This window comes from Talpa occidentalis, unplaced genomic scaffold (genome assembly GCF_014898055.3).
Source record: "Talpa occidentalis isolate TD23 unplaced genomic scaffold, MPIMG_talOcc4v2.1 talOcc4.15, whole genome shotgun sequence".
Classification (NCBI taxonomy): Eukaryota; Metazoa; Chordata; class Mammalia; order Eulipotyphla; family Talpidae; genus Talpa; species Talpa occidentalis.
Genome location: NW_023601543.1, coordinates 27,796,702 through 27,819,219, shown reverse-complemented (window position 1 = coordinate 27,819,219; position 22,518 = coordinate 27,796,702). Strand labels below are relative to the sequence as shown.

The 22,518-nt window shown below is 35.4% G+C and overlaps 1 protein-coding gene across 1 annotated transcript in view; it reads left to right on the top strand.

The window, feature by feature from the left end:
- COL4A5 (collagen type IV alpha 5 chain) overlaps positions 1-22,518 on the top strand; it is a 156,253-nt gene that overhangs the window by 101,326 nt on the left and 32,409 nt on the right. Inside the window, exons 19-29 of the mRNA XM_054695879.1 lie at positions 626-758; positions 3,348-3,521; positions 3,852-3,935; positions 9,089-9,181; positions 10,570-10,640; positions 10,876-11,067; positions 11,813-11,981; positions 13,826-13,918; positions 14,013-14,117; positions 21,041-21,138; positions 22,346-22,496. Coding sequence (XP_054551854.1) covers positions 626-758; positions 3,348-3,521; positions 3,852-3,935; positions 9,089-9,181; positions 10,570-10,640; positions 10,876-11,067; positions 11,813-11,981; positions 13,826-13,918; positions 14,013-14,117; positions 21,041-21,138; positions 22,346-22,496 — 1,363 coding nt within the window. The remainder of the gene's footprint in view (positions 1-625; positions 759-3,347; positions 3,522-3,851; positions 3,936-9,088; positions 9,182-10,569; positions 10,641-10,875; positions 11,068-11,812; positions 11,982-13,825; positions 13,919-14,012; positions 14,118-21,040; positions 21,139-22,345; positions 22,497-22,518) is intronic.

Below are 22,518 nucleotides of genomic sequence, written 5' to 3'. Positions count from 1 at the left end.
ATTCAATAAAGAATTATAAGGCTTAGGGCCTCCCTGGTCATGCAAGGGGTTAAGACGGAAGTATGAAGCTGTTCGCAGCCACTTCAGCATGAGTTCAATCCCCAGCCAGGGAGTGACCCACATGGTGTAGCGACTTCTCCTGTCTTGCCCGCTTCTCTGCTCTGCAGTGTATTTCAGTAGATCCGCCTGTTCTGCTCCCCACTCTATCTCTGGTGAATCCTCTCACCCCTACCCCTGCATCTCTGGCCTGCACCACAGCTCTTGTATGCAGAAACAAATAATTTTTTTTAAAAAAAAGGATTATAAGGCTTAGATGATTGGAATGAATTGAATGTGAATTAAAAGATAAGAGAAATTAAAAATAATTCTAGCTTTATAAACCTGGGGCCCGGTGCTACCAAGGAGAGTAGTAATGTTACCAGCACTTAGCATTTTCTAATCAGTTGAAGGATAGAAGTGCTATAGATTGGAACGCCTAATTGCAGTAGTAGTCTTAATGATTTTTACATGTGAGAACTTTGTGAAAATGGTGCACATTATAATCATATATAGCTGCTAGATTATTTTCAGGAGAATAAACCTCTTCCCCTTTGAGTTCCTTTCTTTTTTTTCTTTTATAACAAAGGTAATTCCTAGGCCTGGGACTGGTGTGATTGTAGGAGAGAAGGGAAACATTGGGTTACCTGGTTTGCCCGGAGAAAAAGGAGAACAAGGATTTCCTGGAATACAGGGTCCACCTGGCTTTCCTGGACCTCCAGGTAAAAGAGACTGTACTTATATCCTTGTGCTTATAGCATCTTTACTAATTTACTAGTATTATACAGGTTCCAAGGTGAACATAACACAAGACATGAGTATTTTTCAGTTAACAGAGACTTCCTAACTCTCACTGCAGTCTTTCTCACCAGATTTCTCACCTATAGTTAAAAGAAAAAGAAAGTCTAATCACTTAAATAGTACATTTATCCTAAAAATCCCATTTCTACATGTTATTATTAATAAATTACCCAAACACATCCGTTATCCAAAACTTGATCATTATACTTTTTCATGCTGTTATAGAAGAGAATGCTGTTACTGCAGTACCTTATTTTTGGTAAGATTACGTATATAAAAACAATAAGCAGCACTATTTATTTTATTCCAGAAATGTCTAAGTAGAAAACCCCATGATTATTATCTTAGGGCTCAAAAAAAAGTTGTTTTTTTTTAATCAATCCTTCATTGAAGATACAAATTATAGTAGAGGATTTCTAATTTGACCACAAATTGAAATTGAGCCACCCAAGCTGATTTATTTTGATATTTTCTGAAGTGAAGTGATAGTGTTTATATAAATATTGAAAAAGCAGCTGGTATAATACTTGGCGTGCACACATACATATTTAATAAATTATGGTTTATTTTCCTTCAAAAATATTTGGCAACTGAAATCGTAGCATAATGAGATAGGTGACACTCAGTGATCCTACCAAAGAGAAAGAGAATAACTATGGATCCCATTTTTCTCTAAGTTTGCACTTAGGATTTCTCATTTCAAGATATTGGACTAAACGCAAACTGTGTCTGGAATACTGTGATAAGGAATTTTCCCAGAATATAGAAAAGTCAAAGAGTTAGATAGTATGAAAGAAGTATTAAGAGACATAAGGGATAGACCTAAAAGTTCCAAGATCTACTAGGAAAGGAGATCAAGGAGGGGAGAATGGGATGAGAGTCAATGTTTGAAACAAATAATGACCAGGAACTTCTATTTATTAAAACAATAAATGAGTCCCTGTGAAAAGGCTTATGAATTCCTAAGCAAGAGTAAGATAGTAATAATAATAATAACACAAAAGCATGTAACTGGACACATTGTAGGGACACATCAGAATATAAGGATAAAAAGAAACTCTTAAAAACTGAGATATCTCCATACTGGATCTGCCATTCAAGCCTGTAATTCCACTCCCAAAAGTTCAAAAATACTAATTTGAAAGGAAACTTGTACTCCCATGTTTAATATAGCATTATTTACTACACTATAGCTAAATGATGGAAGCAACCTAAGTGACCCAGAATAGATGCGTGGATCAAGATGTGGTATAATATATACGCAATGGAATACTATCCAGTGATCAAAAAAGATAAACTCATGCCATTTGTGGCAATGTGGATGGAGCTTGAGAAGATAATTCTAAGTGAAATAAGTCAGGAGGAGAAATATAAATACCAGATGGTGCCACTAATATGTGGAATATAAAATAACTAAATTAATAGTCAGATAAAGACCAGCTGAAAAACTAACCCTTGATAGCTGACTACAGAACTAGAACACCAAGGGTATGGGTGAATTGGTGATGGGTGTGCTATAGTGGTAATACCTTATTGGGGTACACCAATATTGCCTCTGTTAAAAATAAATTTCAAAAACTGAGGGAAAAGGCCTACCACCTACAGAATAATGAAACCCAGAAGGTAATAATGAAACACATTTTTAAAGTGATGAAGAAAATAACTATGAATCTGGGATTCTAGAATACTTCAAACACTCATGCTGGTATGAAGATGGGATACTTATAAAGTTTACCATATATAGAACTTCTCTGAAATAGTTATTGGAGGTTTTACTCCAAGGAAGAATGAATTCAGGATCAACTTGGGAGTGAGGTGGGTAACATAGAAGAACCAAAGTTTAGGGAAGATATTAGTAAGTCATATTAAGTCTAAATATTGATCATTAAAAAGCAGAGGCATTTTAATAAACAACCTGAAACTGTAATTGTTGGTATTATTAACATGGGATGTTGAGGTACAGAGAGAATGGGGGAAGTCACTGATAAGGTTTATTGACTTAGTAGAGGGCAAGAATATAAATATTATTAAATGTAAGTTTTAAGAAAAATATAGGTTTAAGTACAAAGGTTAAAATTTTAGTAGTGTCACTAGAGAGTGATAGAAATAAAAGTTGAGGAAAGAAAATGGCCAAAAAATATCGATTTATGTAATGCTAGTTAGGATTGGGGCAAAATAGATACAAATAAACCTGAGTAAATAGAAAATAAAACATAATAAGAAGTTGAAAATAAATCAGTATTGCAATAAATACAAAAGGACTAAACAGATTCAAAAGCAATAGGCATAACTAAAACAAATGGTTATAGAAGTTTTGAAAGAAAGCAGTGGAAAGATATATTAAGCAAATAATATCAAAAAGAAAGATGGTTTAGCAATTCTAATTACTATAATATAGGACATAACAGATGTTACATATTAAAGGAATGCTTAATATCTCATCGAGAACAAAATATCTCTAAAATAAAATCATTTTGACTACTTTAATAATAATTTTTTTTTAATGTTAGGGACTGCAGTTATGGGTCCTCCTGGTCCCCCTGGCTTTCCTGGAGAAAGGGGCCATAAAGGTGATCAAGGTCCACCAGGAATTTCTATTCCTGGACCTCCTGGACCTGTTGGACAGCTGGGAGCTCCTGGCCCTCCAGGTCCTCCTGGCCCTCCTGGCCATCACATCCCTCCTAGTAAGTCATACTTTTCTCCTGTTCAGTTCTATTGTTTCTGTTTTGTTTTCATTTATAAGTGAATTAACTGAAGGTTGACATCATTTTTTGTGTTTCTGATATCTAAGGCATTCTGCTGCTGCTTCTACTTTGATTTTTTGGTGATTCTTTGATATATAGACTTGCTCTTCAAATTTTCACTGATATTATATCTTCCTTTGGCCTGTAGGTACTTGTATTGCTGCAGAGAATTTACTGAAAATAGGGTTTTTTCCTAGTTTGTTAATCTTTCTTTCTTTTTAATTTTCTGGATATTTCACAAGTAACTTACTATCCTTTTTCTTATCTCAGGTGATGATATTTGTGAAGCAGGCCCTCCAGGTCCTCCAGGATCTCCAGGTGATAGAGGACTCCAAGGAGAACAAGGAATAAAAGGTTTGATCACCATATTCATGTCTTCAGCTTTTCAAATCATCAGCAAAATCTCCTATATCCTCCATCCTATTCAGCCATTCACTCCCATGTTCATAACCAAAGACCATCTCATTACCAGTAGTTCATACTTCCATAATTTTGATTATGGAGTCTCATTTGCTGCCCATTATTTCCTATATTTTTAACTCACTACCTCTAATAACTTGACTCAAGACTATGTCAAACTCACTGAGATCTACCAATTTTAACTGTTCCTTTATTTTTTGCTGTCCTTTATTCTGTCTTAACCTAGCTTAAATTCCATGATCAATCATAATCAAGCCCATACATAAACTTTTGACTGTTGCCCTTTTCTCACTTCATTCTACTCACTTGAAACAAAAGCATAGTCTTGATATTTCCAAATTGCCACCTCTTCTGGACCTGCAATCTTCTTTTCTATCTTCAAACTTCTAACGCTTGCTCTTCCTTTCTCATTTTAAGATTCTGACTTTGCATTCTCTTTCAGTGGCTATTTAATTAAAGTAATAAAACGAGAACTTTTGCTGGTTGCCATCATAACATTTACCCACCCACTTGCATTCGTGCCCAAATAGTCTTCTATTTACACATTAGATTCTTATTATATTTTTATTGAAGTATTTTTTTACATCCTTGTTAGTGTTTTGAATATAGGATTTCCCCCCTCAGGTGTAGTCACTGTAGCACTCCCACCATCAAAGCACCCATAATCCTCCACCATAGTCCATTGTGCTCTCTCCCCCCTCTCAGTTCTCACCCTTTCCCTTTAACCTCAACATCTGGATGCCCCAGATCTATGGTCAGCTTTCAAGCATTGGTTTTAAAGTTTATCTTTTTCTGACCCTTTTGTTTGTTTTCTCTGGGTTCCACATATAAGTAACACCATCCAGTATTTGTCTTTCTCCTTCTGGTTTATTTCACTTAGCATAATCCCTTCCTGCTCCACCCAAGTTCCTACAAAAGGGCATGAGTTTGTCTTTTTTTTTTTGATCACTGAGTAATATTCCATTGTGTATATATACAACATCTTGATCCATTATCTGCCTTCCAGTAATTAGGTTGTTTCCATATCTTGGCTATTGCAAATAGTGCTTCAATAAACACAGGAGTTTAGGTTTCCTTTGGAATTTGTGTTTTTGTATTCTTTAGGTATATATTTAAGAGATGAAGACCAGTATACATTCCCACCAACCGCGTAGGAGGGTTTTTTTTTTCTTCTCCCTGCATATCCTTGGTAAATAACACTTGTGGTTTCTGGTCTTTTGATGTGGGTCATTCTCACAGGAGTGAGGTGGTATCTCATTGTGGTTTTGATTTGCATTTCCCTGATGATAAGTGATGATGAACATTTTTGCATGTGCCTGTTGGCCATCTGTATGTCTTCTTTGGAGAATTGCCCATTTAGCTCCTCTGCCTATTTTCTGATTGCGTTCTTTGATTTCTTTTTGTTGAATTATGTGACTTTGTAGATCCTGGATATCAGCCCTCTGACAAATGTATAATATGCAAACACTTTCTCCCACTCAGTAGGGTGTCTTTTTGCTTTAGTTACAGTCTCTCACTGTGCAGAAGCTTTTTCGTTAAATGTAGTCCCAGCTATTTATATTTTCCCTTGTTTTCTTTGCTTCTAGGAATGACTCCACAACATTTCTTAATCTTATGTCTTAGAATGCTTTGCCTGTGTTTTTTAAATGCATTTTACGGTTTCCGGCCATATATCCAAGTGTGTTATCCATTTTGAAATGATTTTTGTGTATAGTGTGAGATAGTAGTCTGATTTCTTTCTTTTGCATGTGTCAGTCCAATTTTCCCAACACCTTTTATTGTAGAGGCTTTCCTTGTTCCAGTGTCTATTTTTCGCTTCTTTGTCATAGATTAACTCTCTGTATATGTGTGTATTTTTTCTGTATATCTGTATATTTTATTTCTGGGCTCTCAATTCTATCTCTCCGGCTGGCCAGGGAGATACCCACATGGTGCGGCAGACCTCTCCTATAGTGCCTGCTGATCCCCTCAGCAGTGCTTTTGGTCTGTCTGCCTGTTCTGCTCCCTACTCTGTCTCTGGTGAATCCTCTCACCCTCCCGTGCCTCTGGTCTGTACCCCAGCTATTGTATAAATAAAAAATAAATCTTTAAACAACAAAAAAAAATCTGTTCCCTCTTGTTTTCCCCAAGAATTTCATTCCAGGAATTCTTGCTTCTCCAACATCAGTTCTTCCTTTTTTATTTGATCATTTCCAGCCTCATCCAAATATACTTTTTCACTCATCTAAAATCTATCTTATCAGAATCTTCCTTCCCCTGCCAGATTCTACTCTATTCCTCTGCTCCCTTTTGCAGCAAAACTTCTCAAACATTTTCTATTTGCTGTCTCTACATATTTTTCTCTCAGTTTCTTTTAAACATATTCCAATCAGAATTTGACTCCCCCTGCTCCAACCCCCCCTCTATAGATGCTAAGTTGTCAAAGTCACTAGCAGTCTATAACGTGCTAATCCAAATGTCAAGTCTCAATCCTTTTCTTACTTGATTTTTCCCTTTAACTTTCTTCTTTTGGTTTTTAGTACTTCACATTTCCTGCTATTCTTCATATGTCCCTGAAATGTTATGTATATTAACTACCATCTTAATCAAAATGTAGAATTTTTTTGAGAACTCTAGGAGACTCTCTTGTGACTCTTAGTCATCACTCCCAAAGGTAGCCACTATTTTATCCCCTGTCATACATTAGTTTGCTTAATTTTGAACTCTGTATAAATGTGATCTTATGTGATCTTTTGTGTCTGCTTTCTTTGGCTCAATATTATGTCTATGAGATTTATCAATGATTTTGTTTGTAGTAGTATTTTTCACTGCCCTTTAGTATTTCATTATGGAACTAAACCTCCACAGCCATTCTAATGTTAACGGACATTTTGTCTGAGACTATTATGAGTAAAGCTCTATGAATATTTGTATACATATTTTATAGTACATAAGTATTTATTCTTGTTGTGTATATACCTGATAATGGAGTTGCTGTGTTATATATGTGTAGGTTTTTTTTCCATAGTTATCACCAAACCATTTTCCAAAAAGATTTAATTTCTATTTCCCTAATGACTTGTTAATGCTGAGCCTCTTTTCCTATTGTTTGTATATTACCTTTGCAAAGTGTCTGCCTTTTTTGTATTTTTAATTGGGCCTTGGATATTATGGTCGTTTCATATGCATGTTAGAATTATCTATGCAGTTTTTAATTTTGGTATGTGAATTCATCCATTCAGTTTGATAACACTAAATTCCTTGTATATGACTTCTAATTTCCATCACAACTACCTTCTCCCATTCTGTGACTTGCCATTTTACTTGTTTTTTTTTTTCAACATAAGCTATTAATTAAAAGAAATCTGATTATTAATGTCTCTTTTTGTGATCAGTGCTGTTAACACCCTGTTTTAGAAATCTGCTTATCTCAAGTATCAGAAAATGTTCCTCTTTGTTTTCTTCTAGAAGCTTGATCATTTTGCCTGTAATGTTTTGATCTTTGATCTATGTTCATTTAATTTTTGTGTATAGCTTGAAGCAATGAAAAAGTTCTTTTTTTCCACATGAATATCCGTTTGACTTAATACCACAGCACGAAAGACTATCATTTGCTCACAGAACCGCCTTAGCACTTTTATTATACATTTAATAACTGTATATGTGTGAATCTATTTCTGATCCCTCTATTTTGTTACATTCTACTTATTTCAGCTTGGCACCTGTTTATATTATTATAAATTTATAGTAAGTCTTGACTTAGTTTGTATTTTCACATGCATGCTAGAATTATCTATACAATTTTTAATTTTGGTATGTGAATTCATTCATTCAGTTTGATAACACTAGGTATCTTGTATATGACATCCAATTTCCATTTTAATGTTTGTATGTTCCCTTGTCTGGATTACTCTTTTCCTCTTGATTATTTTGTCAATTATCTAGTCAGTATTTGGAAATTTATGTCCAAATCAGGTTGAAATCCTGATCTCTGCCACTTCCCTCATAATCATTCCATTCATATCTTCCTCCTTTTTACTAAAAAGAAAGCTATTCTAAGCTTTCCCATTGCTTTGCCTAAGAACCTTGGGCTCATCCCCTCTTCTTTTTGTAATGCCATGTATGATCCATGAGAAAATCCCATTAGCTATACTTTCAAATATATCCAGAATCTAACCAAGTCTCATCATCTTCCCTGCTGTTACTTTGGGATGAGCTATAATCTCTCCTAGATCTCTGCAGCAGTAGCCACTTAAATGTTTACTTTGTTTCTATCCTTGCACTTAGAGTCTGTTGTTAACATAATAGCCAAATATATGCTTTTAAAAAAGTCACATCACTTTGCTTTTCTGTTTTAACTCTACTAATAGATTCTCCTTTCACTCAATAAAAGCCAGTCTTTACAATGTTACATGATGTTTAACAGTCTCACCTGATTCTTCTTCCTCACTTTGCTCCAGCAATCTTACCTGTGATGTCCCTTGTATATGCCAAGTGACTAATCTTTCTGTCTAGAATACTTTATACTTGTTACGTACACATCACATCCTTTAAGCTTTTTTAATCATGCCATATTTTCACCCATCCCTAACATTTCCAAACCAATTTACTCAGCTCTGTTTTTCCTATAACACCTATATATATATATATATATATATAATAGTAGCTATATATTTATATATATATTACATGCATTATATATGCTGATATATAAATATAAATATACATGTATTTTATATATGTATATATAAAATATGTTTTTATGTATGTGTGTATACATTTTTTATACACATTTTTTATATACACACACACACATCTAATGTCTTCCCTTCATTGCTTTTTGTCCCTTTCTACTGCTGGAAGGTGAGAACTGTAAAGTCATGAAATTTTTTCTGTTTACTGTTGTATCACAAACACCTAGAACAGTGTTTGGCACACATGGTAGGCATTCAATCAATCTTTATCAAACAAATTTGTTTTAGACTTAGGTTTCTCTAACTACACTGTTAGGTAAGAGTGTTGTCCCTTAGTGCTAACTTTAGAACCTATTTAAAAAAGATAGATATAATAATTTCAGTAACATTTGTTTTATTATGTTTTTTTCCTAGGTGAAAAGGGTGACACGTGTTTCAACTGCATTGGAACTGGTATTTCAGGACCTCCAGGTCAACCTGGTTTGCCAGGTCTTCCAGGTCCTCCAGGTAAAACATTGTCTCAAGGCAACCTTTTAAAATATTTTTTGGATAGATTTTAGTCAGCTTGTAATTTTAGAATGATAACAATTTTTCATTATGTAACTAGTCACTTTCCATAAATAATTAAATATGAAATGCCTCTGTCTTCTATGAAGTAAATAAATTAGGCTCTTGGTTCTAATACTTGAAACTGCCAACATTTTCTAGCATGGTGCTGACAATATTATTCCAGGAAAAATACCTTCCCTGTTTTCCACATAATGAGGAAAATAACTTACAAAGAGATAGACTTCCTTCTTCCAGAAAACTAGGGAGAAGTTTGATGCTAGTCCTGAGTATAGTTTCCAGTGACAGAGGTTCTACTCATTGGGAATGTATCACATGTTGTCATTAAGGAACAGAACTTCTAATTGAGAACTTCTAATTCAAATGCCAATATTCTTCTCTGTGTATAAATCTTACCTCCCCATTTCTAATCAAAAGATCTTTTGATGTCCTTCAAACTCAACTATTTCTGCCTCTTGGTATATCCCAATGTTATATTCTCTTGAAACTACACTTTATGTCTGTGTCAGAGCTAAGACTAGACAACAGATCCTTTACCGTTCTGTCTAGTGTGCTTATCAATGAAACCAATTCGTTTGATGCTTAGAAATAATTTTTTCACCATGTTGTGTAGATGATACTGGAAGTTAATAATTTAGCATTGTACCTCCAGTCTAGATGTTCTCAAACTTGAGAGTGTATCAGAGTTACCTAGAGGGCCCTACTGCCTAAGTTTTTGATTCCATAGATCTGAGGAAGGGCTCAAGAATTCGCAGTACCCAGGTGATACCCAAGAATTCACCAGTACCCAAGTGATACTGATACATCTGGTCCAGGGGCCCATTTTGAGAATAACTGCATTATTATTTCCTCTGGTCTAGCTACCAAATGCTTCTCATAAAGGAAATTGTTAGGGAGCAACAAGCCAAAGAAAGGAATATTAAGGCTCTGCAAACATTGTTGAGGTCATAACAAAGAAAGATATGCATATGCAGACTTTGTCCTTACCTCTTTCTCTCCTTTGTAATGGTATGGTTATGGAAGCCTAAACAGCTCTGTGCATACTACTTGGTACCTGAGAGCTCTGAGAGGCTTTGGAGTTGAAAGTAGCTAAAGATATAATATTAAATGTTAGATTACTTAGATGAACAGATGGCTTCCTCATTTGGGGAGCGTAAAATGGGAAAATGAAAATGTGACTTGTTAAAATGAATTAAATGGACTTCTTATTTTGAAACTTTACTTCCTGACTTGCTGAATTTTATATAAACGTTGTCAGGGGTTCAACCTCAAAGTTCACATTGTCTTGTGTGTGTGTGTGTGTGTGTGTGTGTGTGTGTGTGTGTTAGGATCTGTTGGTTTCCCTGGACAGAAAGGTGAAAAAGGACATGCTGGTGCAACTGGTCCCAAAGGATTAATGGTAAGTTTCAAGTATGTTATAGAACAAAGGTAAAAGGAAGCCATTTATACTTTAATTTTCACTTGTGGATATAGATATAAAAGAAATTTAGGTTTTCTATTAAATTGTGATTTATTTGATTCACATACCTCACTGGATTCATTGCTGTGTACACTAAATCTTATTGGGTGGGTTGATCAAATAAACTGGAGAGAGAAAATGTTCGAAAAACTGATTTTCTTTTTCTTTCTTTCAGGGTACACCAGGAGCTCCAGGTGCTCCAGGTTTTCCTGGCTCTAAAGGTGAACCTGGTGACATCCTCACTTTTCCAGGAATGAAGGGTGACAAAGGAGAGTTGGGTTCCCCTGGTCCTCCAGGGCTGCCTGGTTTACCTGGCACCCCTGGAAAGGATGGATTGCCAGGTCTTTCTGGCCCCAAAGGAGAACCTGTAAGCTGGTTTGATATTCTTGGTTTGTGATGTCAAGTTGTTACTTAGGGATATTCAATGCTAAAAAGAATGTGATTATACATAGTAATGGTTACATTATTACTGACTAGGGTTTCTTTACCAGTCTTTCTACTCAATCATTTTATAAATTCCTTCTTTGTTAACCCATTACTATATTAATATTGACTATGAATAGGTGGGCAAGAAATTAAGATGCATATGGGTCAGTGTGAGGTACCCCTTCTGTTACCCCACTTAACCCACTTCACTTAGAACTGACAACAAAAGTCTAATTTGTTTTTTTTTTTTTATCTATAATAAGCTTAGAGATTAGTCTGAGTAGATGCCATGTTAAATATATCACAGAACCTAATGACTAACCATAAATGAACAGTTTTATTTTGTGGACATTACACAGCCTAGTATTTCTATGGGAAGTGATATTTTATAAAATGTTAGCTAGACTGTAAACGTCTTGTAAGCTTCATGAGGGAAGGGTAGTGGTATTGTCTATTTTCATTCTTTTCTGTATCACCAGTTCTTGGCATATAATAGAAACTCAAAAATATCTGTTGAAAGAATGATTAAGTGGAGTGATCATACAATACCATGCTAAATAACTTGTACATAAAACTTTTAAAAAGAACTATTTGGCTGTATAATTTCTCTAGTTGTATTCAGTAATACCAACCTATAGGTAGCTGTTATATCTATATGTTTCTGTATTGAACTTTTTCCTTTACAGGGTGGAATTGCTTTTAAGGGTGAAAGAGGTCCTCCTGGAAACCCTGGCTTACCAGGTCTCCCAGGGAATAGGGGGCCAATGGGCCCTCTTGGTTTTGGCCCTCCAGGCCCAGTAGGTGAAAAAGGCATACAAGGTGTGGCAGGAAATCCAGGCCAGCCAGGAATACCAGGTGAGTTTACTACAGATGTTTTATTTTTAATTTAGTGATTAAAAGCAGAAATGCTTATTTTTTTTGCCCATTCCTTTCATGAAAGATGTGTTTCCCTGGCCATTAGTTATTGTTTACAGAACTCCTTAGCAAGGAAAAACAATGTATTTTTTTTTAAAGGGGAGTTTAAATTTTTTCTGTCTTCAATTTTGCTGTTTCTGTTTTTTTTTTAAGTACATGATACATAATGCATAGTTTAACAATCAATTATAATGGAAACACACATGCAACTAACACATATTAAGAAACGACATTGCCAGTCTCCTAGAAACCACCATCTTCCTCTGTCTTCCCTGTCACAATCCCCTTCCATCTCTCTAAATGTAACCACTTCTGCTTAATTTCCTTCCATTTACTCTCTAGCTTTACCAGCTAGATATGTATCTATAAACAAAGTATTTTGATTATGTTTCTTCTGGAACTCCATATTCATGGACTCATAGGTAAGTATTCTTTATGCTAACTTTGTGTGTAACTATAGTACATTCATTTTCATTGCTGTGTAGTATTTGTATAAGTGTGTGTGTGTGTTACAATTGATTTACCCATTGTATTGTTAATTGATAGTTGAGTTACAGTAGTCTCCCCTTATCTGAGGCTTTTTTCTCTCTGCAGTTTCAGAGAGAAACCCTGACTAGGTTACCCCCGGTCGACCACTATCTGAAAATAATACCTACTATAGGATATTGAGAGAGAGAAATCATTCACATAACTTTTATTACAGCATATTGTTATAATTGCCCTATTATATTATTAGTTATTGTTTGTAATCTCTTACCATGCCTAAATTTAAATCAAACTGTCTTTTAGTTATGGATGTATACAAAAAAGTGTAGTGTATATATAGGGTTCTGTACTGTCCATGGCTTTAGGCATCCAGTTGGGATTGGATTCTATCCTCCGGGGGTGGGGGGGGGTCTACTATATTTATAGTTCAGGCCTACTGTCTATGATGCTTCTATGTATATTTTTGTATATCCATCCTAATATACATGTGTACATCTTCTCTGGGGCAAGGATCAGCAAACTATGGCCCGTGGACCAAAACTAGTCCATCATCCATTGCATAAATGAAACTTTTATTTGAATATATCCACACCCATTCACTATTGTCTATGCTTGCTTTTGTGCTACCATAGTAGAGTTGAGTAGTTGCTACAGAGATTATATGACACACAAAAGAATTTTTGAGGTATTAATGAGTACATCTCCAGGTTTAGTAGATAATTCCAAGCTATGCTGATTAATTGCACCAATTTATATTCCCACAAGCAGTATTAGACATTACTTGTTAATCTACATCTTCATAGATATTTTGTAATGTCAAACTTTCACATTTTTGCCATTTTATTGAGTGTGATATATCTCTTGGCAGTTTTTTTTTTTTTTGCTGTTTTATGATTACATTAAAGTTTAGAACCTTTTCATATGTTTATTGGCCATTTGAATTTCCTTTTGTGAAATGCCTATTCAAATGTTTTGAATATTTGAATTATTTCAATTGAGTTGTTTCTTTGTCTTATTGATTTAGAGGAATTTGAGTTTTCCGTTTTAGTTATTTGTTAGCTATTTAATTTTGCAAAACCTTCACTCATTATGGCTTACTATTTTCACTTTCTGTATGATGTCTTTAATGATCAGAAATCAATTTGAATGCTTGCTGTCATCCTTGAATAGGCTTTTCTTGTGGATTTTTTTATTATGCATTTTCAGAAGACTGTCTATAAATTGCCTTTAGTATTTTTAATTAGAGATCATTAGTCTAGTGAACACATCTCTTTCACTATTAAATCCCTTTTTCTTAGGTCCTAAAGGTGATCCAGGTCATACCATAACCCAACCAGGGAAACCAGGCTTGCCCGGTAACCCAGGAAGAGATGGTGAAGTGGGTCTTCCAGGTATATGGAGAATTTATTTATCACATCTTTAACATTTATTGACTTTTTTATTGGCACATTTCCCTCTCAAGAAAAAACTGCCCTTTCTCCATAGGTGACCCTGGACTCCCAGGCCAACCAGGCTTGCCAGGAATACCCGGTAGCAAAGGAGAACCAGGTATCCCTGGAATTGGACGTACTGGACCACCTGGTCCCAAAGGTATGTAGGCTGGGTAACAGGGAGGATAGTTTAGTTGGTTAATATTATAATTTTGATATAGTGTATTCAGGAAGCAATTATTGTTTATACTTTCTGTGTAATATGAAGAATGTAAGGGCCTCTCTGGTGGCGCAAGCATCAAGACGCAACCTCTGAAGCTGTCAGCAGCCTCTGCTGCACGAGTTCAATCCCCGGCCAGCCAGGGAGAAACCCACATGGTGAGGCAGACCTCTCCTGTCTCGCCCGCTGCTCCCCTCAGCAGTGTATTTCAGTCAGTCTGCCTGTTCTGTTTCCCACTGTCTCTGGTGAATCCTCTCACCCTCCATATCTCTGGCCTGTACCCCAGCTCTTGTATGCATAAATAAATAGGGTCTTAAAAAAAGAATGTAAATGAAAAATTACATCATGGATGCACTATAATTTTATTGACTATCTAAAACACTACACATAACAAAATATCTGGGTCAAAGATATGCAAAAATTATATGTACGTTTAAAAAATCACAAGAATTATTCTATTTTATTTTTTAATGACTTTACATTGGTTTATAGTATTGTTTGTGTTTTAGAAGTATAGATCTTCCCCCTCAGGTGTTGTTACAACACAACGTACAACCAAAACACACATTGTCCACCATCATAGTGCATTGTGCACCATCACCACCTTGCTCTCACCCCTCCCCCTCCGCTTCTAGTAGCCTTAGTTTTATAGTCTGTTTTCTAGGGTTTGTTATTAGTTTGGCTTTATTTGATCCCTTTTTTTGGTTTCTCTCTATTCCACATATAGTGACATCATCTGGTATTTGTCTTTCTCCTTCTGACTTATTTTGCTTAGCATAATACCCTCCAGCTCTCTCTGTGTTTCCACAAATGGCAAATGTTTATCTTTTTGATAGCTGATTAGTATTCCATTGTCATAAATACCACATCATGTCGATACAGTCATCTGTATTTGGGCACATAGTTTTCTATAGCTTGGCTATTGAAACAGTGCTTCAGTTAACATGGGATTGCACATTTCCCTTTGAATTAGTGTTTTTGCATTCTTCAGAAGGATACGTAGTAGTAGAATTGCTGGATTGTATGGGAAATCCATTTTTAATATTTGAGAAACCTCAATACTGTTTTCCATAGGGGCTAGGCCAGTCTACATTGCCACTAACAGTGTAAGAGGGGGCCGCCCTGCTGGGATATTTTCTTCTATTCTGTAGAAGTGTTTTAGTTTAATCTAGTCCCAATTATTTATTTTCCCATTTGTTTTCCTTGTTGCTGGGGAGAAATGAATTCTATGTTGTAGAGTGTTTTGCCTATGTTTTCTTCTGTGTATTTTATGGTTTCAGGTCTTAACATCCAAGTCTTTTATCCATTTTGAATTAAATTTTGTGTATGGTGTGAGATACAGGTCTACTTTCATTCCTTAACATGTGACTACGTTTTCCCAGCACCACTTAATGAAGAGGCTTTGCTAGTTTCAGTGTATGTTCTTAGCTTGTTTGTCATGGATTAAATGTCCATATAGGTGTGGGTCTATTTCTAGGGTCTCAATTCTACTGTAATGGTCTGTGTGTCCGGTTTTGTCTCATTACGCTACCATTTTCATTACTATGATTTTGTAGTATAGTTTGAATCTGGATGTGTGATGCTGCCATTCTCTCCTATTTTTGTCAGGATTACATTTAATCTCTATATTGCTTTGATTAGGATGTCCACTTTGACAATGTTTATGCTTCCAGTCTATGAGCTGGGAATATCTTTCTATTTCTTTGTGACTTTGTTTATTTCTTAAAACTTTGTCTCATAGTTTTCTTTGTTAAGTGCACTGCAAGGTATTTAATTATTTTTGGCTTAATTATAAATGGGATTGTTTCCTTAATTTCTTCCTTTCTGGCTAATTATTTGTGTATAGGAAGGCAACCGGTTTTTATGTATTGTTTTTGAAACCTGGCACTTTGATGAACAGATTTTTTTTTCAATTAGTTTTATAGTAGTCTTTAGAGTTGTCTATGTATATTATCATGTTGTCTGCAGGTAGTGATAGTTTCTTATTTCCAAATTTGGATTCTTTTTATACCTCTCTATTGCCTGAATGCTCTAGCTTAGAATATCAATACTATGTTGAATAATAGAGATGACAGTGCATATTCTTGTCTTGTACCAGATCTTAGTGTAAAAGTATTTAGTTTTTTACCTTTGAGAATGATGCTAACTTTGGGTTTGTCATATATGGCCTTTATTATGTTGAGATATGTCCCACTTACCTTTTTTTTTTAGGGTTTTCATTATAAATGAAAGTTGTACCCACTCAAATGCTTTTTTGACATCTATTGATATGATCATATGGCTTTTATCTTTCTTTTATTGGTTGATTTTCAGATGTTGCATCATCCTTTTGTCCCTGATACAAATCCCACTTGGTTATGGCATATAATCCTTTTAATGCATTGTTGGATTAAGTTTTAAGATTGTATTGAGAATTATTATGTCTGTGTTCATTAGGGAATTTGGTCTATAGTTTTCTTTTTTGTGTGTTGTCTTTGTCTGGTTTTAGTATTAGAGTAATGATTCCTCATAAAATGTGTTTGGAGGTATTCTCTCTCAATTTTTGAAAGAGTTTGAAAAAAGATAGGATTAGATCATCTTTGAAAGTTTGGTAAAGCTGTGTGTTCCTGGACTTTTATTTTTTGTGAGAGTTTTAATTACTGTTTAAATTTCCTTGCTTGTGACTGGTCTATTTAGGATTTCTGTTTATTCAATCTCTGGTGGTTATATAATTCTAAGAATTTGTTTATCTCTTCTAGGTTATTGGACTTATTAGCATACAAATGTTCATATTAATCTCTTGTTATCCTCTGAATTTGTAACTTCTCTTTCATTTTTCATTTTATTTATTTGAATTTTCTCCCTTTTTGCTTATTTTTTCAGAAAACCAACTTTTGATTTCCTTAATCTTGTGGACTGTCAATTTTTTATTTCTATTTCACTTATTCCTGCTCTTATTTTTATTATTTCCTTTCTTTTCCTGGCTTTTGATTATGTTTGTTCTTCTTTTTCCAGTTTCTTGAGTTAAGAGATAAGGTTATTTATTTGACCTCTTTCTTGTTTGTTGTTGTGGGCCTTTATTGCTATATACGTCTCTCTAAATAATGTTTTTGCTATGTCCCATAAGGCCTGGAAGATTGTGGCCTCGTTGTCATTTGTCTCAAGGTGTTTTTTCCAAAGATTTATTTATTTATGCATATAAGAACTGGGGTGTAAGCCAGAGGTGTGGGGGGTGAGAGGATTCACCAGACAGAGTGGGGAGCAGAAGAGGCAGATCTACTGAAATACACTGCTGAGGGGAGCAGTGGGTGAGACAGAAGAGGTCCGCTGCACCATGTGGGTTAGCACCCTGGCAGGCTGGGGATCAAACTCATGCTCTAGTAGCTGGCAGTAGCTTGATAGTGCTGTCTTTAACCCCTGCGCCACCCAGGGGGCCCTCAAGGTGTTTTGTGATTTCTTCTTTGATTTCTTCATTTACCCAATCGTCATTCAGTAATGTGTTGTTCAATGTCTACATATAGGTTTTTCCTGCTTTCTTTTTGTAGTTGAATTTTAGCTTGATACCTTTATGGTCAGAGAAGAGGCTTAGTATGATTTTAGTCTTCAGGAATTTGTTGATTCTTATCTTGTGACTCAATAAGTGGTTAAGTTCTGTAGAATGTCCCGTGTGCCCTTGAGAAAATGTGTATTTTGCTGTTTTGGGGCACGGTGCCCTATAAATATATATTGAAGCCTATGTGGTCTAGCTTTTGTTTAAGGCTATTGTGTCTTTATTCCTGATATATTTTTCCTTGAATCATTTTATAGTGTCCATCCCTGTGTCTTGTTACCTTTGTTAGATAAATATCTATTTCATCAGATATGAGGATGGCTGTCCCTGCCTTTGTTTGGGTTCCATTTGCTTGTAAAACAGTTTTCCACCTCCTTACTGTGAATCTATCTTTATCTTTGGAATTTGGGTGCATTTCTTGGAGACAGAAGAAAGTTGCATTCTCTTTCCTAATCCAACCAGACACATTTTGCCTTTTAATTGGTGAGTTAAGTTCAGTTATATTTAGAGTAATTATTGATACATAAAACTTCATTTCTGCCATTTTGTCCTTCATTTTGTGTTTCTATTTCCTTGTTCATTTATTATGTATGTTCCTCTTTTTGGTTTAGATACCAGAGCTCCTTACAATATTTAGTCATTGGGGTTCTAGAGTTTAAAATCTCCTTCAGTTTCAGTTTGTCTGAGATGGCCTTTATTTTTCTCTCATATCTGATAGCGTATTCTTGATTGGAAGTTTTTATTTTAAGTATTTTTTTCTTGCATCATTGTTCATTTTTGTTCAATATTTGATTCTCCCCTCAGATGTAATCCCTGTAAATCTCCCATCACCACTTCACCCGTCAGCCATTACTATAGTCCCATGTGGTCTTCCCTCCCCTGTTCTGAACCCCTCTCTACCCCTCCCCTCCTATATGTCTCAGAGGTATAATTTTCCTGCTGCTTTTGTCTTTTTTTCCCCTCTGACCCTTTGTTCCGTTTCCTTATATTCCTCCTATAAGTGAGCCCATGCAATATTTTTCTTTTTCCTTCTGATTTATTTCACTGAGCGTAATCCCTTACAGCTCCATCCATGTAGCTGCAAATGGCATGACTTTATCTTTTTTGATGGCCAAGTATTCCATTGTGTGTGTGTGTGTATAAATAAATAAATATATTTATATATATATATATATATATATATATATTACCTCCTCTTTTTAATCCAGTCATCTGTTTTTAGACATTTAGGTTGTTTCCATATCTTAGCTATTGTAAATAGTGCTGCAATAAACTTATGAGTGCAGGTTTCTTTTTGAATTAATGCTCTTGTATCCTTTGGGTAGATGCCTAGGAGTGGAATTGCTGGGTCATGTGGTAGCTCCATTTTTAGTAATTTGCAAGTCCTCCACACAGCTTTCCATAGTGATTGGACCAGTTTGCATTCCTACCACAGTGTAAAAGGGTTCCTTTTTCTCCACATCCTTGCCAGCATTTGTTGTTACCCATTTTTTAATATGAGCCATTCTTACCAGAGTGAGGTTGCATCATCATATCATTCCATTTCCTTCTAGCCCATAGTGTGTCTTCAGAGAGGTCTTCAGGAACTCTGTAAAGTTTACTACTACTGTACCTTTGTGTAGGTCTCATTTTGTTTAGGCACCCTGTTTTCTTTCAGCTTCCTGGATTTCTATATTTAGTTCTTTTCTCAGGATTAGGTATTTTTCCTCTGTTATTTCTTTAAATAAGGTCTCTGTCCCCTTTTCTCTCCTCCCCCCACCCCAGGATTCCAATTACTCTTATATTGCCTTTCCTCATGGTGTCAGATAATTCTCAAAATATTTCTTCCTTTTTTTTCCCCCTTGAATTTCTTTTTTCTTCCACCTGGATTCTTTGTGCATTCTTACCTTCAAGGTTACTGACTTATTCTTCCCTTTGGTCTATTCTACTTTCATAGCTTCCTCCAGAGTTTTTCAGCTGCTGTATTGATCCCTTTACACCCTGTACCCTGTTATTTTCTCATTTAAAGCTTCAATTTTGAGCATCTATTCATATTCATTAATTTTGTTTCTGAGGACATTCATTTGTTTTTCTGAGATTTCTTGTCTATCTTTGATGAATTTTTCTGTGTCTTCTCTGTTTTCTTCCATTTTTTTGAATTTGTTTATAGCAATTTTGAACTCTATCTGATAGAAAGAACAGGTGTCCTATGTCTGTGATTGAGTTCTGGAGATTTATTTTCTCTCTGTGGTGTAGTATTGATCTTTGCACTCAGGTTACTATTTGTTGTGTTTTTTCAACTCCCCATTATTTGCTTTCTAACAATTGAGAGTACAGAAGTTCTTTTCCAATATGTGACACTGTATGTTTTGGAGAGCTAATCTATAACTGGGTTTTCAGTTAGTGGGTAGTGTTCTTGACTGTGGCAGTGGGAAGGGGTCTGTTACTGTGGGTTCATCTCCTTCCTAGTGTTTAGTAAGACAACCTGATGTCAGTAGTGTGTCTGTTGGGACAGATCTGCTCCCACTCTCACTCAGGGAGCTTAACAGGACTGTACCTTTGTCCTTGGGGTTTCTGCTGGGTGTGTCTCTACCCCACACACTTGTCCAGGGAACTTGCTAGGGTCCGGTGCTGCTGTTGCTCCTGGTGGGGCAAACAATAATTATTGTCTTCTGTATTTGCTATTATCAGGGCTTAGAACAGTACTGGCACATAGTAAGAATGAAAAGTTATTTGCTTAATGAATGGATTATATTAAACAGAGAACAGATGCACACATGTATCCAAACAATTTTATTCCAAATCATAATCTCTTGACTTACTGAAAATTTTGGTGATTGTTGCTTCAGTTCTTCATTGCTGATACAATTTATTATATGAAAGTCAAGAGAGCACTTTGGTCTGAGGACAATTCTTAAACATGTCCTTACTTAATGACTTCAAAAGTATCAGGTTTTATTTAATTGTGTAGAGGTGTATGTAATATTGTCAATTGTGTTTCTTCATACTTTATCAAGATGTGAACAGATAACATTTTTTTACTGCATTGGGGGGGATTCATTCTTTATGTTTAATTCTTTCTCATTATGTTATAGATCTTCTTTCAGATGAGTATACATTCTACATACATTAGCCCTATGTGAAAATGATAGGATCACAAGGTAATTTAGAGAGAACATCAGATATATATAGGAATTGATCCTAAGTAGTCATTCAGAATGCCATTTTGGTTTTGACATCGTATTATAGTCACTAAGCATGATTAGATACGATTAAATTGGCAGTTTGCGAGTATTGGTATCTCTTTTAAAGTGTCTTCTCTTTGGAGATTTAACAATGTCTTATTATTTCACAGGTTTTCCTGGAATCCCAGGGCCTCCAGGAGCACCTGGGAGACCTGGGAGTGTTGGTCTAGAAGGTCCTTCTGGGCCACCAGGATTTCCAGGACCAAAGGTCTGGGACATTTTAATTTATTTTTTTCCATTTTCCTATCTCCCCTACCTTTTTTAGCCATAGATCTCTGTCTTGACTTGTACTTTAATCCTAGTCTTCATTATATAACTAAACTTAACAATTAATATATTTTTACTTTAAATATTTAAATATATTTAGCACAAAACATTCTTTAATAGTCCATGAAGAGGCCACATTTGTTCTCTGTCCAACCCTGTGTAATGATTGCTTGAGTTGGTGTTGACTATCATGTCAGGCACTTTCCACATAGTTTCTGTGTCCCAGTTCCTTCCAAGATACATAATGCAAGTCACTGTTACTTAACAATAGTAGTAATAGTAGTAGTAGTAGTAGTAGTAGTAGTAGTAGTAGCAGCAGCAGCAATGTGTTTGAGTTACTTTTTATTCCTTTTATTCTATATTAGCTAATGTAACATTTTCCTCAGTCAACTTTCGGAAAACAGCTATAATGTGATATGTAATTATCTTGAATGTTCCTGTATTTTCCCTGCACTTAATTAAAACTTCCCTGTGTATCATTACTTTTTTCCATGAGAAGAACTACTGACCATGTCCTCAGCTCTCATGAGAAACCACTACCCCATGATTGTTTTCATTTTATTATGAATCTTTTCCAATGAACACAAAAGTGAAAAGAATAATACATTGAACTTTCATATATCCACCAACCACATTCAAAATTTTCAAGACTTTACCACACTTACTTTATCTGTTCCTTTTCTCTCTGCTGAAGTATTTTAATCCAAATCTTGAAATTATTGCTTTCCACCTATAAATACTTCAATATTTATCTCTAAATAAATTCACATTTTGTACAAAAGAAAACACAATGTCATCATTATACCTTGTCAAATTAGAAATAATCATCTAATATTCACTCCATTATCACATTTCCTCACTTTGATAGACTACTCATTCTCAGTTATCTTTTCTTGTCCTGAAACCAGTCCGGTTCATCTAATTTGTTTTTTATTTGTTTTACTAAGCTCTGTTTCCCATTCTTCCAGATGTTCTTTCTCTCCAGCATGCCCATTACTTTGCCTTATTTATCCTACCCCCTTCCCCAATGGAAAAAATGTATTACCTTATATTTTCTGCTTTAAGTTCTCTATGGTAAACAATAAACTGCAAGAAATTCATGGGAATTTTTATTATGTTTTGTTATGTTTTTGTTATGTATGTTCAAGGGGGAACCAGGATTTGGTCTGCCTGGACCGCCTGGGCCTCCTGGGCTCCCAGGTTTCAAAGGGACACTTGGCCCAAAAGGGGATCGTGGTTTCCCAGGACCTCCAGGTCCTCCTGGACACACTGGCTTGGATGGGCTACCTGGAACAAAAGGTATGGAGGCTGTTGCTTATTC